We start from the raw sequence: 14,038 nt of genomic DNA, 5'->3' as shown, positions 1-14,038 counted from the left end.
ATATTTGAACATGGTATGAAGGGTAGAGTTTACCTTTCTGTCCAACCATGCAGTGAACTACAATAGCCAGTGCATGTGACATTCAAACATTGGTATGAAGGGTATTATATTGCCAAAGCTGACCCAAAAAACAATTATGATAAAAGTTTGGGCCACAAATATTCAAAGTCCAAAAGCAGCTAACCCTATTTTCCCATACTGCCATATACATGCCTCTTTGCATATAAAACGTGGCATATGCTAGCCACCAATGATCAACACAACATAGCTTCAGATGAGATTCCCCTTTTGCTGCACGATCGAGGCAAAACAAGAGAGTGTGCTTTGCCAGTATAAACTCAAAATGACACAGACTCAGTTTCCCATATATCAAAGTTACAAAAGCTACAATCAGACATCAATGTAGAGTCTAGACCAGCCAGAACTTGGTACGTACAATGTGAAATGATAAAGCAAGTCCACCTTGAAAGACCCTTGAATATTTGCATGACTAAACAAATCAATACGCATCTACTTGCACAAGATATACTCCTTGCAACTAGTTGGGATAATGAAAGAATCAAAAGTCAACACAGATGAAATGTTTTTATCTAAAGTGCTAGTGATACTTCGCTTTCTGAGTTGAATTTATAGCGAAAGTGTGGGTCTTTCCAGTTCCTGATTTGGGTAAAACAAGAAGTAGCATGGTCATATGACTGTGCCATATAGCACAAACTGTGCTGTAGATACTACAAGCTATGCATAATGAAGAAAGAAAACAAAAGATGAAATTTGACATTAACCGTGAAATATTAGAAGCAGAAAAAGTGTTAGGAAGTCAAGGAATGGCACCCAGACTAGCATATGGGCACAAATACAAGTCAATACACCCAGAGTGTCACATGGCATAAAATTAAAAATGGCTTTATCTACCTCGAGCTTTTAAAAAATGAGCCAATTTCTGTCTTGGGAACCTAGATAGACCTAATAAGGTGAGTTAGGATATAGACCTCCAGTATCAAGTGGCTCGATTTCTCAGACTTCTGAAACTGTACATTAGTGGAGAACCATAAGGGTGCAATCTTTTTGCTGGGCTACTAGTTCTGAAGATCTTTGATGATACAGTGAATAATAATGAATCATGGGTTTGTGGCTAAGCCTGATTAGCCACCTATCTTACAGTAACAAGATCTCCCCAATAGTACTGTTGGCGTGAACATGAATCCACTGCACCACCAAAATACAAGGCTTGTCAGCCAGCTCCTGAATCCAGAGCCATTTTTGGTAGTAAGATGTTTCCAAGAAACCTGAAAAATCATACCAATTCAAAGAAAAAGTACAAACCCAAACCAAGCTTGTAAATTAGATGAGGATGACGGTAGTGAGAATCAAAATTGAATAAGCAGGCTAGTGAGAAGTTGACACATTTATTGCTGATTTTCAGCCACAGCAACAATCCAGAATAATATATAACATGAAAGTTTTTTTTAAAGCATGTTTGGAGGTCTCACACTTCTCTCTTGCGAATTGTTAAGATTGTACTCTAAAGATGATGTTTTAATGTTTGAGATACAAACCTCCTAAATCGACATAGATTGAAATCAATCCTCTCTTAATTGCATTCACTGTTTTCCTCAGGAACACCACATCTTGGCAGGCTAGAGCCTCATCTGGTTGCAAATCCACAGGGAAACAATTCACAAGTTCTTGCAAATTTTTCAAGAATATGTATGACCAGAGCTTTTGAACAAAATGCATCTTCCTTCCTTTTGCTGTCCACCAAATGATTAGTTTTTTGGGGTGCAGTCCCAAGAGTGTACATGGGGAATATGCATAACTGAGTACATAATAGATGGGGGATACAAATTGCATATGTAACTAGTACGAATGATGTTTTAGCCAACAAAATGACACCTCGAGTGCAAAGTCATGAGTGTTTTCTGTTGCGATGGAACTTTCTGACTGGGAAAACTTGAGTGAAATGTTGGAGTGGGCCACTTGCTTTTGGCCTAGTAAACTAATCACAAAATATCCAGCTCTGTTGTAATTGCCAAGTGGACAAGTGAACAACATGCTCATGTGACTACTACTGCATGTCAAACCTACTGAATTTGCTGATGCAGGAAAAACTTTTTACTAGATCCATCTGCTTGATTGGCTTCATTGACTGCTACTGCGCTATCTCCAAGACCTTGCTCTTCTAACTTCTGCTGGCAGTCTTAAGCTACAGGCAGTCTATCGGTGTCACACTGACCGTGATTTTAATCACTAGGAATAGAAAGCTAAGCACACAAACAACCTGAAGCATTGGCAGTGCCAGCTGCTTGATCATCACAAAACCACATAAACTGTTAAGAATTGCAGATTAGAACACTTGCTCTCCAGAAGAAATTTGGGACTGATGGTGACTGAAAACTTAATGGCTAAAACAACTATTGAGACTAAGACCCTGATGCTATGCTAATCCTCGAGGTCACTACAAACGATGACCCACCGAGTTTTCATTTGGGTCAAGTGCGAGCATACCACATAAGTGATTCATATATTTGATGATACCACAGCATAATTTAACCCATGGCGATTAATTCTAACATAAAGGAGGTTACATGGTAGGTTTGAAAATGTCAGAGCAAAACTTGAACCATCACCCGTGATTTGTGCACCACAGTTTCATATTGAAAGAGCAAAACAACAAGTCCTTTCCAACTTTCAACTTTTACACTGTGTACTTATCTATACCAAAGTGATGGCTTTGTTTATCCATGAGCAAAACACCTGAACTTACAAGTCCTCATCTGCAGATAATATTAACCCCCTCCCCCCAGTGTCTGCTAAGCCTTGGTATGTCTATGCTTATGTGCTGACTTGAGTCACCTGCTGCATAACAATATCACTCCCCTTGACCTCTGCTGTGAATGGTAAGCTTGATGGATGCCTGAAATCAACCAGTAAAAAATATAATCATCCAGGACATAAAAATTGTGAGGCCAACTTAAACTATGTTGTTAAGCCAAACCATTTTGATGCTACCTTGACAAATTTTGCCACTTCTTCTTTGCAAGTCTTCTCTTTTTGGACCTACTCAGGGACTTTGAACCCAATTCACCATCAGCAATGTTTCCCTCTTCTGCTGCTGAGAAAGATGGTTCATCCAATGTGTTGCCTTCATGGAGCATGACATCAGAAGAACAATCACCGTCATTAGGTGAATCATGCTCACAGTAATTATCTGGAAGCGGACCAATGAATCTTTTGGATAAACTTCCCGCTTGGGCAGCCTCTTTTGATTTTTTGAGCTTATGCCTTCTACGTTGAGCTCTAGATAGAGCAATCACAATATTTTTCTCCTCTGCAGAATATTTATCAAGTTACAAACAAGTGTTTGACTAAGACTGTAGTCTGTAAAAGTGTTAAGCAAACATAAGCAACAGAAAAGAAACTTGAAGTAGATCAAAATCTGCCTGAACATGGTTACTATGGCAATCTCCTATCTAGAACAAACATGACACTTACCCAGCAACAATAACTTCTGATGCTATAAATCAAACTTGCATTTAAACATGGTCACTACCTTTCAAGTTGTTATTACCCAGAAAGTCCAAGAGGCTGCCAACTTAATTCTAATGCAAACACTGCACTAAGCCCCTTCCAAGGAGGCGTAATGCCCTTACACCATGGTATTCAGGGAGACTGTTGGAAAGATGATGTCATTTTGAGGCAGATTGATCCGCTTATGTGGTAGCTTGATCAACTCCTTGATGATGGCAACTGTTTAATTACGTATATCGATTTTTTTATATTTCTTAAATGTTTTTTGGGTCTTTAAAGTCCCCCTCTCAAGCTTTGGTTCACACCCCATGTGAAAGAAGATATGGAAATATTGTATCCTCTTCCCCTTACAAAAATCAAGATGTCCTCGTCTTGAAGGAAACTTAAGGGTTATTAGTGGCTAGAATAAGTTGTATTGTAGGGCGTGTGGGTTAGAAGCCATCACGCTTCCACTCGGCTTCTTTGACTGTATATAAGCACTCAAAAAATTGAAAGCAATATAATGATTACAAGGACAAGGTACTTTAACCACTACAAGGTAGTTTTATTCAAGTGTAGGCTCTTGATAGTGGACTTAAGCATCAACCATGTAGGCTACCACTTTGGAGAAAACTTAATTTTACAGCATCACAACCTGTAGTTTCCCTTCAATCTCGCTTGAGAAGTGCGCCCTGCACCTGAATGAAAGGGTTTCTTCAAAAGCCTACTTGCAGTTTGACTTAGCCTTAATCAAGTCATATAACAACATTGTGCCCAAGTAAGAGTTAAACCATGGCCACTAAATTGTGAACATAACGTTCCACTGGAAATGAGCAGAACACCAAACCCTTTCCAACTTTCAGTTTTAACACTGTCATCGCTTGCTCTGCATGAGCAGAGTGCCTGATGTTGCAAGTTGTGACTACTTCTCATTTGCAGATAATGCCACGCCTCCTGCAAGCATGTTGTGTTCTTATGTGCTGACTAGGTCATCTAATAAGTCAATCTGCTTCATGATAATATCAAGGCCGCTGAATTCGATTAATCCTCTAGATTGTGGCCTGAAGCCTTATGTGACAAATATGAAAGACTAGGCCATCCATTGAGTCATCTGCTCCATGATCAGCTTCATAATAGTATCATTACCTGTGAATTGGTTTAATTCTCTAATTTGTAGCCTTAAGCCTTATATGAAAAATTAAAAATTACTAAACAATTTGCTCTTCATGAGAACAGCAGTGGAGATGCAAACTTACAAATTACAAACGACATTTCAATACAGTAATAAAGCATCTGATCAGGTGGGAATACCTTCTTTGGGAAATTGAGATGCAGTTTCCACATGTACAGCTTCTGCCTTCTCATCATCATCATCATCATCATCATCTACTTCTTCTTGTGATAGATTGAAGACCTCTGGTTCCTGCACAAGATGGTCATCATCACCTCTTACTTCTTGCGATAGATTGAAGTCCTCCAGAATGGGATAAGATGATGAGGGCTAGAAAGTGATAAACTACAGCATTTGGTACATCATGGAAGTCCTAAATTGGTAAATATAAACTGATGAATTACAGAAATTGCTCCATTACAGAAAGGCTACGGCATTCCTACCCTAAAGTTGCAGTAATTTTTCAATAGCTCAAACAAGGATGGCTTAGGCGATGCAAAATTCAGATACTGGTACCCTGAAAATTGAAGTAATTTTTCAATAACTCAAAGGCATTCCTACCCTAAAGCTGAAGTCATTATTCAGAAACGCAAACGAGGAAGGCTATGCAAATACAATAGGACTACTAAGACAAGGCGATTACTCGATTCAGAGCAGTAATGGGAAAAGGGAGAATAAGGAAACCTGTAAGGAATCAGGCTCTGATGCTGATGCTGCTGCTGCTGCAGAGGGAGACGGAGCAGGTGAGGATGCATCGTCTCGAAAGAGATTGCGAAGGACTGCGGCATGAAATTTGGCGTGGTGCCTCTGCTGCACCGTCGATGCCATCCCTTCTTTCTTTAAAAGCCAGATGCTCCAGTACTCGCGAGAAACCGAGATTCCATGTAAAATGACTTGTAAGTTTTTTAATTAACAGAAAAGCACCGGAATTTTTAAATAGAAGCTTTAAATTTTTAATTATTAAAATGGTCAATACATGTAATTTGATTTGATTCAAATAATTCTTTTGAAATTTTCAATTAAAGGCTTTTTAAATTTATTACTGAAAAATAATATTTGTAAACACTGTAAAAATTAAGGCAAGATACAACTTGTATTGCTGACAAATTAAACAAAATCACTTATATGGCCATTCCATGTGCATCTTAAGGTGGACAACTACCCACCATCAACTTGTACATTGTAACATTCTCTATCTCACTGCCAACATCAACTCCAAGCTTTACATTCTGATCTAGTGGTGTTTCCATGGGCTTACAATCCATCATTTCATACTTGATCAACATATCCTATCCATATTTTTTCTTTAGTAGCCAAGTTCCTTAAGGTGTAGTCATTACCTCAATACCAAGAAATATTTTAGCTCTCCCAAGTCTTTCACTTTGAACTCCGCTTATAACATGGATTTAATTTCAACAATACCATGGTCATCATCTCTAGTAATGACCAAGTCATCTACATAAATAACCAAGATATACATAATCTATCTTTATCTACTTAGTGAATAGACTATGATCTGCATTTTTCATTTGAAATCCAAGTTGTTGTAAATATGAGCTAATTCAAGCATTCCATGCTCTCAATGCCTATTTTAATCCATTAAGTGATTTTTTCAACCTACACACATGATTCAGATAATCAAGGTATACATAACCCTAAGGCTGCTCCATATACACTTCCTCAATCAAATCTCCATTCAAAAATGCATTTTTGACATCCATTTCCCGAAGCTTCCATCCCCCTTAGACTCTACCAAAGTTGTCATTTTTGCAACTAGGCTAAAAGTCTCCTTATGATCAAGACCATACTATTGCACATACCCTTTAGCAACTAGCCATGCTTCGTATCTCTCCAAAGATCCATCTGCTTTACATTTCAATTTTTGACATCCATTTCCCAAAGCTTCCATCCCCCTTAGACGCTACCAAAGTTGTCATTTTTGCAACTAGGCTAAAAGTCTCCTTATGATCAAGACCATACTGTTGCACATACCCTTTAGCAACCAGCCATGCTTCGTATCTCTCCAAAGATCCATCTGCTTTACATTTCAATTTGTAAACCCATTTATAGCCAATGGGTGTTTTTCCTTTAGGCAACCTGACCAAATCCCAAGTGTCATTTTCATCCAATGCAGTATACTCTTCATCCATAGTTACGCACCAATTCTCATTACCAACTACTTCACTAAACTTTGTAGGGTCTTTGTGACCCATCACTTTAGTCATGTAAGTAAAGTGTTTGGTTGAATGCCCACTATAAGTCAGCCTATCAACAAGCTTTCTAACTCTCTCTAACCTTCTTAACTACTGTGCACTATGCGATTCCTCCTCATGAGGTGGTATATACCTTGCCTAACTCCAAGCATAGTAATAAATGATATACCAAGTTCATTATCTAGACTGTTACTTCCAGGTGACTCATAACTAGAAGTTAGTGGCCTAGTAAAATCTTCAAACATCTTCCCTTTGCATTTATCTAATCTCCACCTCACTAACATATTCGTGTCAATGGACATAGAACCATGACAGTGCAAGTGACCTGACTAACAGTAGAAGATGTGTCTCCTATAGGCCTACTAATAGTGGTACTATCCATAGTACAAATTTCAGTATGAGTATTATATGCTAGTCCATCAGAAACAACCACATTTGGACCACCATACCATGAAGGTAACTCATCAAACACTACATCCCTGCTAACCAATGTCTCATGAGTAGTCAAATTGTAGCATTTGTAAGCTTTTCTATCCTATGCATAGCCAATAAAAACACACTTAGCAACCTTCAGATCTAACTTCTTCCTCTTCTCATCTAGCACATGTACATAAGCAATACATCCAAAGACTTTAAGATGGCCGATATCTGGTTTGTGCCCATACAATTTCTCATATAGTATAAGATCATGAATACCAGCTGTAGGAGTTTTGTTTAAGACATATACTATAGTTACAAACTACCTCAATCTAATAATAGTTCCACAAATACTTCTCATTTAGTATGGCTCTTGCAGCTTCTATAAGCACCTTATTTTTCCTTTCTGCTATACCATTCTATTGTGGTGTGTAACTACATGTAAGCTATCTTTTAATGCCATACTTAGCCAAGTACCTATCAAATTTACGAGAGACATGCTCACCATCTCCATCAGATCTCAAGTATGAGGTACAACATCCAAACTCAACATGTGTTTTGAAATCCTTGAAAACACTTAGAACTTCATCCTTGTGCTTCATATACACCCAAGTATATCTGATGAAATCGTCAATAAACGAGACATGATATCTTGCACCACTAAAGGATGCATTATGCGCCACAGACCCTAGATATCTAAATGCACCAATTGCAATGGTCTAATACTATCCCTAACATGTCTGATAAACAAAAGTCTTCCTTGCTTCCCAAACTCACAAGTAGAGCATACATGTCCTAACTCCATATACTTAAATTTTGGTAAACTAAATACAATCTTCTTCTGCTACATGGTTTTCAACCGTTGTATATTTACATGTCCAATGCACTTATGCCAGATTTTCACATCTCTAACTACTCTAGTGTCATGAGCAAACATGGCTACCTTTAACTCAAGAATAGTAGCATCCAAGGTCAACATCCTGCCATCGTTTTTGCCTTTAGCAATCAACTTGCAACAATTTTCATACTCTTCAATAAAACAACCATCTCTATTAAGACTGACTTGCAAATTCTACTTTGCCATTTGTCCCAATAGACAATCAATTTTTAGTGATAGACGGTACATCCAACACATCATATAGACTCTTTTACTTCCCATCATGCATGACTAGTAGTATAACACATGTATGCTTGATGTCATGCTGCATATCATCACCAGTACATACATAGCCATGAGAGCATGCAGTCATCTCATCAAACCATTCTCCATGCAGGGCATATGATTTGAGGCACCTAAGCTAATATACGACTTTTCATTTGCCTTGCCTTGCTTAGGCATACCCTTCAATACATATGTCATAGCAAATAGCTTATCTTACTAATCATTAGTAGCATTACTAGAGGATACATAGTTACCATGATGTTTTCCTTTTGCTTTTATGTCAACGCCCTTTTCATGAAATTTGTTGCTATATGTCCATACCTTTCACAATAATGATAGTCTTTGTCTCTATTTGATTGATCACAAGACTCCCAAGAACTACTTCTAGCTCTAGGTGATCTCCCCTTGCCTCAAAAAATTCCTAATCCTTTTTTACCTTGTACATTTTGATTCTACCAAGCATTTTGTTACTATTCTTCATAAGCATTTCGAGTGTCACCATGACCTTGAGAGGCTCCACGACCCCTGTCACCTCTAGCTCCCTAACTAGAGTAAAAGACAGTATCTCTGCTCTGAGAGATACTTGAACCTACATTCAAAGCAAGTTTAAATTCTTCATGCAATAGTAGTGCAAGTAATTCATCCCAATCAGGGGGTTCTAGTCATACGGAAATTGATGTATCAAAGGATTTGTATTCCTTATCCAAGCCATTCAAAGTAACTGCAATCATGTCATCACCTCAACCTTCAATCCAATAGAAGTAAGCTAATCTGCAATGGTTTTAATTTCTATTGTATAAGCATATATGCTTCTACCATTTCTTGACATGTTATTGAACTGCTGCTTCAACTAAATTTTCCATACATGAGTGAGATTGCCACAATTTTTCATAATAATCTTCCATGCATCCTATGGAGTCTGATCTACATGGCCATTGCATCTCATATGCATAAGGAGAACTAGTGTAGAATTTTGTTGGCTTTTTCCATCCACTACTTATGAGCTCTTTGATGCTCATGAGTAGGATTTCTATCGAGCAATCTTGATTCAGCTTCATCTCCAGGACATAAATCCCAATAACCTCTTCCAGTCAAGAAGTTTTGCATTTTGAACTTCCATAGAGCAAAGTTCTTATTGTCTAGTTTCTACCCCACAATCTGAGTGATGTTATTAATTCTTGTTGCATTAGCCGACATAAATCCCAATAACCTCTTCCAGTCAAGAAGTTTTGCATTTTGAACTTCCATAGAGCAAAGTTCTTATTGTCTAGTTTCTACCCCACAATCTGAGTGATGTTATTAATTCTTGTTGCATTAGCCATAATGCTACTAGTTCAAGACAATGAAATGTCTTTTCAATATGGCAACTGCCTTCAAATAGTCTCCAAAACCATATTACCATTTACTAGTTGTAACTAAAATTATCATCAACTGCTCAAGACATAAACCAAGTGTATTTGCTATAGCCCGTGGTAGTGTAATCAAGCTCCAAAAATAGCAAATACCGTTTAGATCTACAGATCAAAAACTCCAATAAACACCTCCATACATATACATGATACCCAAGGATTCGATACGCCCATTGGAAGTACTTGATTGGTATCTAACAAATTTATAGTAGCATAACTAATCTCTAAATAAGCCCAAATTAGCTCAAAAATATCTCACAACATCACCACAACATCCCAACATCAAACATGTCTATACAAGCACTAATAGATACATAGAACTCATGCAAACATGAAGGAAATCCTTGCCAAGAACAATAACTAGCATAAGGCCTACTATAACCAACAGTAGTAAACCAACTCTAAACTGAGCAAAAAATACTCAAGGCATTAAGATCTGAACATCCAATCCTCACTAAGAGAGCTAAAGAAGGGCACCACCTAGCCAAAAGGATGATGGGCTAGGACATCCCTTTCCTAAGTGAATGGAAAGAACCAAAACACAACTTCACAAGGGAGAATTTGTAGCCCATCTTAAGGGAAATAAAGATGATAGAAGGTTAAGAGAGGTGATGGCTCCTAATTTCTCCCATGAACATATATATAACTTGAGGAAATAAGCATTCCCCACCAATAGAGCATATGGCAAGTCTTACTTAATAAGTTTAAGTATGAATGTAAAGGGAGAATTAGAAGAGAGTACATATGATCTAAACACCATATAATCTAGACAGTATATTAGAATATGAGAGAGAGGGAGAGAGATTAGAAAAGAGGAAGACGAGAGGAGAAGAGGTAGAGGAAGCTTGCCATTATGTATTCATGGAATGTTACATAAAAAAGAGACTCACTCATAGCTTACCTCAAAGAGATGGACTAGCGTGAGGGTGTTGCATAATGTGCTCTTAGTTGCTCCCCTTTGTGCTTGGTGATCTAAAGTGCTCTCATGTGCTTGTGATTCTATCTCTCTTTACATCTCCATGGGAACCTTATATAGCCTCCATGAGGAGTTAGATTAAGCTAATCTTCTTGATTAACATAATCATAGATGATGTATGGCATCTTTGATAATATGGAGAATAGTGGATGGGACAAGTCTCCACCTTGGTCATCATGCAAGAAGCCAAGGGTGGTGGTAGACAAGCTAGAGAAAGGGAGCTAGATTACAAGAGGTGGGTGCCCAAAGCACATTATTATAATATATTTATAAGAATGATAAAATGGAAAGTTGATGTGATAAGGGTGAAAGAGAGAAAAAAATTGCATGCAACATCCAGCAATCAACGCCTTTATAACTTCAAAGTGGTGAAGAATCTGGAAAAAAGTTTCTTATGCAACTTTGTAGACCAGGTCGAAACCGATTGGGCCATGCAAGAATTTTCTTGAAATTCAATTTTCGTTGGGATTTATTAAAATTATTAAAAAATACTTCCAAAAGATGTTTTGACTTTAATTCCTTATATACATATAAACATGTGATAGAGGGGGTCCATGCTTGTAAGATTTTGTGTAAGATCCAAATGACACCATGATGTGGACATTGACTTGTGTACAAGGGTGAGGTGTCCTCTAATTATGGTGATAGATCCCAAATCTTGGTGATGCAGGTAGAACCCAAGTGTATTTGGAGGTTAGTCCTTTGAAAAAATCTATGCACTCACTCAACCCCTAGGTGTAATCCATTTCCACCTTCACTAAGATAACCCATCCCTTTTACCCTTTACATTGACATCCCTCCTAAGAACTTCTTTCTCCACTTGCTAGATTTATCATAACCGAGAAGCAATGTAGCATACCTAGTCCTTGAAGAGTAAACCCAACGTGATAAGATGTAGGGTTTAAGCTATGGGTAAGGCTCTTGATAGGGTTTGGCCGAATTTTGTAGTAGAAATCTAGTTTGTAAAAAATGTGGATCATTAGCCCTCCCCTTAGGCTAAAGGCATTCATGCCTCTAGCTTACTAATGATGGTCCAATAGAGCAGGGTGGACTGCACCCCCTTATTGGTAGCTCTTTGTCGAATGACTGCTCTAAAGTGTCCCTAATTCTTTGAAAATAAGGCTTGAGTCGCCATCCATTTACCCTTGTCTTGTGAACCCTCCCATCCATGTCACCTAGCTTATAGCTACCATTTGGATATCTCCTTATGACCATGAATGGCCCTTTCCACTTGAACACAAGTTTAGCATCCTTTCTCTTATCAAAGTGGTTATCATAGCGTAGCACAAGTGATCCTTCCCTTATGTGCTTGCTAGCCAGGTTCTTTTTAAATGTCTTCCTCCTCTCTTCAACTTGCATAGAATAGTGTTGGACTGCTACTTCTTTGTCTAACTCCAACCTCTCTAGATCCAAGATCCTTTTCTCTAACTTCTTATCTTGATTCTTCTCTCAACTAGCTACTAAAACACGTAAGCTGGCCAGTTCTACTTCTATAGGAAGCAAAGCCTCTTGGCCATAAATGAGGTGAAATGGAGTATAGCCAAGTGAGGTTCTGAATGAAGTCCTGTAGGCCCAAAGAGCTGCATTCAATTTTTTATCCCAGTGCTTGGGATGCATGTGTACTTGCTTGGTAATTATCTTACAAATTAGCCCATTCACCTTTTCGACCAAACCATTGCATTGTGGGTAGTAGAGAATAGAATGCCTGCGCTTGATTTTTAGCTTTTCCATTAGCTCCCCCACTAGATTAGCCTTAAAACTAGGACCTCGGTTAGAGATAATTTCCAAAGTTGTACCAAACCTGCAACAAATGTTTTCAAACACAAATTTTTCCACTTCTTGGGCTGTGATCCTACTAGTTGCTGAAGCCTCAGCCCACCTCGTCATGTAGTCCACACCCATCATGATGTATTCCTTGCCAGACTGAGTTTGTGGGAGTGGCCCTATTGCATCAATCTCCCATTTCTCAAATGGGCCATTGTTCCTCATGCACTAGCTTCCTTGGTCCGGTCTTTTGGCAAGCATCACAAGTGTCGCACCAATGTTGCACATCTTGATGCAAACTAGGCCACACAAAACTGGCTTGCAGAATCTTTCTACTTGTTATTTCTTGAGCAAAATGTCCACCACAAACCCCCTCATTGAAGCTCTTAATTACATCCATAATCTCCTTTGTTGTTGGCCCCCTTCTAAGCACTACATCCTTTCCTTTGCAATACAACACATCATTTATCAAGTGGTATTTAGTGGCCTTAGTAGCCAACCACCTTTTCTCACTCTTATTCATATGTATAGGTGCCTCACCATGCTCAAGAAAATAAAGCACATCTTGTAGTTGAAACTTGCCCTAAAACAAGGGGAGCTTTACTACAATGATGCCCACCATTACCTCTTTCAATGTTTTAGCTGCTATAGAGCATCTACGTCACCGTTTGTGCGCCTTGGCACAAAATAGATTTGGGCTTTCTGTAGCTTCCTCATGAGAGTTTTAGCTTCTCTCATTTTCACGACTAAGTTATCATTTTTACAAGCCCAGATTCCTTTCATTTGCTTAACAATTAGCATAGAATTCCCAAAAACATTAAGTCGAGTGACACCATGTGAGAGACACTACCTCGAACCTAAAAGCAAGGCTTGATATTCTGCCTCATTGTTAGAATTGACATCCTCTAGGTTGATACCTTCTCCATAAAGTTTGTCACCTTCGGGACTAAACACCACTATTCATGTTGTTGCTCTGTCTTTAATACGCTTGTAGGCCCCATCAAAGTAGAGGACATGGGCATTCTCCACCCGTGGCGCGTCCTCAAGAAGAGGTATCTCCCCTTTTACCTTTCCCTTCTATTTTTCCTTCTTTTGATGGCATCTATGGGTCAACAAATCAGCTAGGTAGGCCCGAGTAGAGTCCTCCACCTTGAAGGTGTAGTCAAACTCTTGGAGTTGTATCACCCACTTAGCGATTCTAGCTGAAACATCCATGTGTTGTAAGGCATAAGGAAAATGCTCTTTTGTCGTGATCACTATGAATGGCCTAGGGAGAAGATAAGGACGAAACTTTCTTACATCAAACATTAGAGACAAAACCATCACCTCCACCATCTTGTACCCTCATTCTGATGTTGTTATTACTCTACTAGAAAAGTAAATCGGCCTCATTAGACCAATTTTAGCATCATTTTGTAT

The 14,038-nt window shown here is 38.6% G+C and overlaps 1 protein-coding gene across 1 annotated transcript; it reads right to left on the bottom strand.

The window, feature by feature from the left end:
* Positions 1 to 747: 747 nt before the first annotated feature.
* On the bottom strand, positions 748 to 5,561 carry LOC148022024 (uncharacterized). The gene is made up of 5 exons (XM_087697624.1): positions 5,363 to 5,561; positions 4,819 to 4,930; positions 3,010 to 3,328; positions 2,854 to 2,914; positions 748 to 1,206 (listed from the first exon to the last, which is right to left on the bottom strand). The coding sequence occupies exons 1-5, from the start codon at positions 5,504 to 5,506 to the stop codon at positions 1,156 to 1,158; spliced, it is 687 nt and encodes a 228-aa protein (XP_087553750.1). The 5' UTR covers positions 5,507 to 5,561; the 3' UTR covers positions 748 to 1,155.
* Positions 5,562 to 14,038: the final 8,477 nt, after the last annotated feature.

The sequence above is a fragment of the Lygodium microphyllum genome, chromosome 17, assembly GCF_053477565.2.
Source record: "Lygodium microphyllum isolate KBCC chromosome 17, Lygodium_microphyllum_v1.1.10, whole genome shotgun sequence".
NCBI lineage: Eukaryota > Viridiplantae > Streptophyta > Polypodiopsida > Schizaeales > Lygodiaceae > Lygodium > Lygodium microphyllum.
The sequence above is the reverse complement of the archived record's forward strand: the minus strand, read 5'-3'. Positions and strand labels throughout refer to the sequence as shown.

Excerpts from the sequence above, each read along its gene's own strand:
- LOC148022024 (XM_087697624.1), bottom strand. The coding sequence starts at position 5,506 with ATGGCATCGACGGTGCAGCAGAGGCACCACGCCAAATTTCATGCCGCA. Across the intron at positions 4,931-5,362 it reads CAGAGCCTGATTCCTTACAG|GAACCAGAGGTCTTCAATCT; the intron begins GTTTCCTTATTC and ends CATCTTGTGCAG. Across the intron at positions 2,915-3,009 it reads AAGTGGCAAAATTTGTCAAG|GCATCCATCAAGCTTACCAT; the intron begins GTAGCATCAAAA and ends GGTTGATTTCAG.